This window comes from Austrofundulus limnaeus, unplaced genomic scaffold (assembly GCF_001266775.1).
Source record: "Austrofundulus limnaeus strain Quisiro unplaced genomic scaffold, Austrofundulus_limnaeus-1.0 Scaffold360, whole genome shotgun sequence".
NCBI lineage: Eukaryota > Metazoa > Chordata > Actinopteri > Cyprinodontiformes > Rivulidae > Austrofundulus > Austrofundulus limnaeus.
Genome location: NW_013952762.1, coordinates 146528 through 149742, shown reverse-complemented (window position 1 = coordinate 149742; position 3215 = coordinate 146528). Strand labels below are relative to the sequence as shown.

The following is a 3215-nucleotide window of genomic DNA, read 5'->3' as shown; positions in this document are numbered from 1 at the left end:
ATATAATATTAGTTGGAACTAAGTTGGAGAAATAAATATGAAGGTCAATTAAATTATAAAACGTGAGGAAAAGCTCTCATTTTTAAACTTAATTGGCGCATTTTTAATTGAATTTATTTATTGGTCATTTATAAATTTCTGCTTTTTTTTCTAGTTATGTCAGTGTGGGTCCTCCATACTGCAGAACTTGGTAATTCAATGTCTGAATCAGGTGTGTTGGAGCAGGGGAAAAACATAAAACCTGTCGGGCTGCAGCCCTCGAGGGACCAGGATTGCCCACCCTTGCTTTAAATCATTTCAAGTCTCTAACACCGTTGGCCGATTGCTTTTGAGCTCCAGCGTTTAAACTTTTTTAAGAGCTCCGATTGTAAAGGAAAATAAATCAATACATACAAAATTTTAGTGTGGATTACAAACATTTAATCTTTTTGATATTGCCTTCCTGCTATGTAAGCAGACACAAAGCATTGTGGGAAATGAGAACCATGACCAAATGCAACAGTCAGCAGGATGTATACCTTCACAATAAGTGTGTTTATCTGGGAGGAGTGCTGTTTGATAGATCACATGTGTTGTAATTCATTGACAGCCATACCTTCCGCTGTTAATAATAATAATAATAATAATAATAATAATAATGACTGGTAGGTAACTAGTTATTATGGTATTGCATTTTAATTTTACAAGGTGCAAAACCGCTTATGAATTATAAAAATTAGAAAGACCACTAAAGCGCAAATGAAATATTTAGGTCCACAATTAGCAGATTTGCACTTTAGCGGGCTGGTGTCCACCACTGGTGTTCAGATATTTCATTTTCCCTTTTGTTTCTAAGACAAATCATTCATTGTTAGGACCTGGCATTTGACATCAGCGTAAAATGAAAACTGGACTCAGCGTTGAAAGTTTAAAGGTTGTCTCAGGCAACCATCAGCCCCTGGAGTTATTGTGTCTCAACATAAAGCATGCTGGGAAACAGCCTGAAACCTCACTGGTGATCCCCTCAGGCCCACACACCATGATCTACTTAAATCCTCTCAGGTGCATCCAGTGAAGCAGTCAACCAGTAACAGGACTGCTGTCCTGTCACTGGTTGGCCACTGAAGGTGCACAGGGGCATCACACTAATACTTAATGCTTTCTGTTTTGGATTTAGGGAAGTCAAACACTTCATTATTGAAAAATTACATTTTACATTGAAACTGTTGCACTATTAGGCTTATAGGAAATAAAAAAGACTAAATAAATGTGAATTATTAGACTTCATTTTGTAGTGATTGAGAAGATGTTTTATTCAGAAATGAATGTTTTGCAGATTTTAACTCAGGGTGATGAGCAGACTGTGTTCTGTAGAGAGTGTTCAAGGTTCGCTATCAGATATGTGAAGAATTTTACTGAGACAGATGAGTGAATTTGATGAAAATCAACACAATTCAAACAATGAAAGGGAGAAAAGAATGCAGGAATGAGAGCAACTCCAATCTGGGTGAGTAATCTCATCCCAGTGTTCGACTTTATGAAGTCCTTCTGCTTCTGCATCAGTCGGATTGGTTAAAAATGAACAACGCAGGTGAGCTGGGACCGATACAAACTGTTTACTTCAGAGTCTGTTAACACGGTGACTAACACTGAAGCTTCATTAAACGTTTTCTGCATGATCATGCAGAAGGAAATCATTTGATTTGTCAACATTTAGGCTTCCAAAATGAAACTGTGACCTTTTTAATTAAAAAAAAAGAATCTGTAATATTTTTCTCAAAACAAGAACAAATGCTTGAATCCAACATTTTTAAAACAAATACTGTCTTACTGTAGTAAAACACAAAAAATTCTAGTAAATACACATAACATTGTAAAATAGAGAAAGCCCACCAAGATAAATAATATCCCAGTTCTCATGTATAACCATGAACAGCTGCCCTGGAACAAAAATCCCCGTTAATAAGACAGAGCCTCCTGCTAATTACTGATTTCTCTGATGAGCTGTTCAACAAAACTCCTCCACTAACATCAAAAGAAGCTGCTAAACATTCACAGTTTGTTTCTTAATAGTTAAACATCTCATGCAGGCCTCATTTTACCTGTTTTTTCGAGTGTATTTAGTGGATGTGAGAGAATTTTGTCGAACATTATTAATTATAGCACAAATGTGATGTAATGTATTCCACCCTTTATATCACTGAAGTAGTCGTCCTAATCATAGAMTTTACTGGTGAATCAAAAGAAAAGAGCTAATTTAGGATGTGCATTAGGAGCTCCGGATGTCTTTGTTTACAGGACGTTAATCTGCTCCCAGCACACTTTGCATATTTCCACCGGCACTTGTCTGCATTGTGACAGATCGCTCTTGTCTCTCTGTTCTCTGTGCGTTCTGTGATAATGGAGAAGAATAGATGACTTTATCAGGACCACCACAAAGGAACCCAGCCCCCCACCCCCATGGCTGTGCTGCTCTATTTATGTATTAATTTATTTATTTTTGTCTTTGACAGGACCAACGATACGGGATTCCTCTCCTACAAAGATCACCTCCCGGTGAGCCAGATAGTGATCGGAGACACGAACAGGACGGGCTCGGAGGCACTCTACCACGTTGGTCCTCTGCGTTGTTATGGAGACAGTAGGTGATCACCTCYGTGCTGAAGCTGTTGTGCCAGATTGGGATGCAGATTGGGGGAGATTAGGCACTGTGTTCAAGACGTGTCTTTAGTYTTTGTCAGTGGATAGAGAGCGAGGGAAACGTCTTCTGAACATCTGCAGTTTACCTGTCTGCTCTAAAGCTGCCAAGCTGCAAAACCAAATGTTGAGTCTTTCAGCTAGCAGGAATCTGTTTCTTATAAATTTAAACTAAAAACCAAAGATAGATGTTTGAATACTAAACGCTGCACTCTAAAAACACCTTCTTAAAATTAAAACTAGCAAAAAAACTCTTTTGCATTTATTGTAAATTTCAGTTGTTATTTTTTTTTTTAATCAATAAGAAGGTGAGACTGTGTTCAGAAGGCTGCTGGTTCAACTCCCCAGACCGACAACAAAAATGTGGTTTGGCAACTCTTATTTGCCCCACTCTGGGCCACTGAGGAAGGCCTTTACACCCGCAGCTGCTCCCTGGACGCCTATGGCAGCGCACTGCTCCACATGTGTGTTCATGTGTGCAATGGGAAAAATGGAAAGAACTCATTTCAAAACTGAGGGACAATAAGATATATTATATG

The 3215-nt window shown here is 38.4% G+C and overlaps 1 protein-coding gene across 1 annotated transcript in view; it reads left to right on the top strand.

Moving 5' to 3' along the window:
• The window catches only part of LOC106528129 (contactin associated protein family member 5), a gene marked incomplete in the record, with an annotated part of 393708 nt that overhangs the window by 298845 nt on the left and 91648 nt on the right, over window positions 1-3215 (top strand). The window contains 1 exon segment of the mRNA XM_014023216.1: window positions 2493-2620. Within this exon segment, the coding sequence (XP_013878670.1) occupies window positions 2493-2620 (128 nt within the window).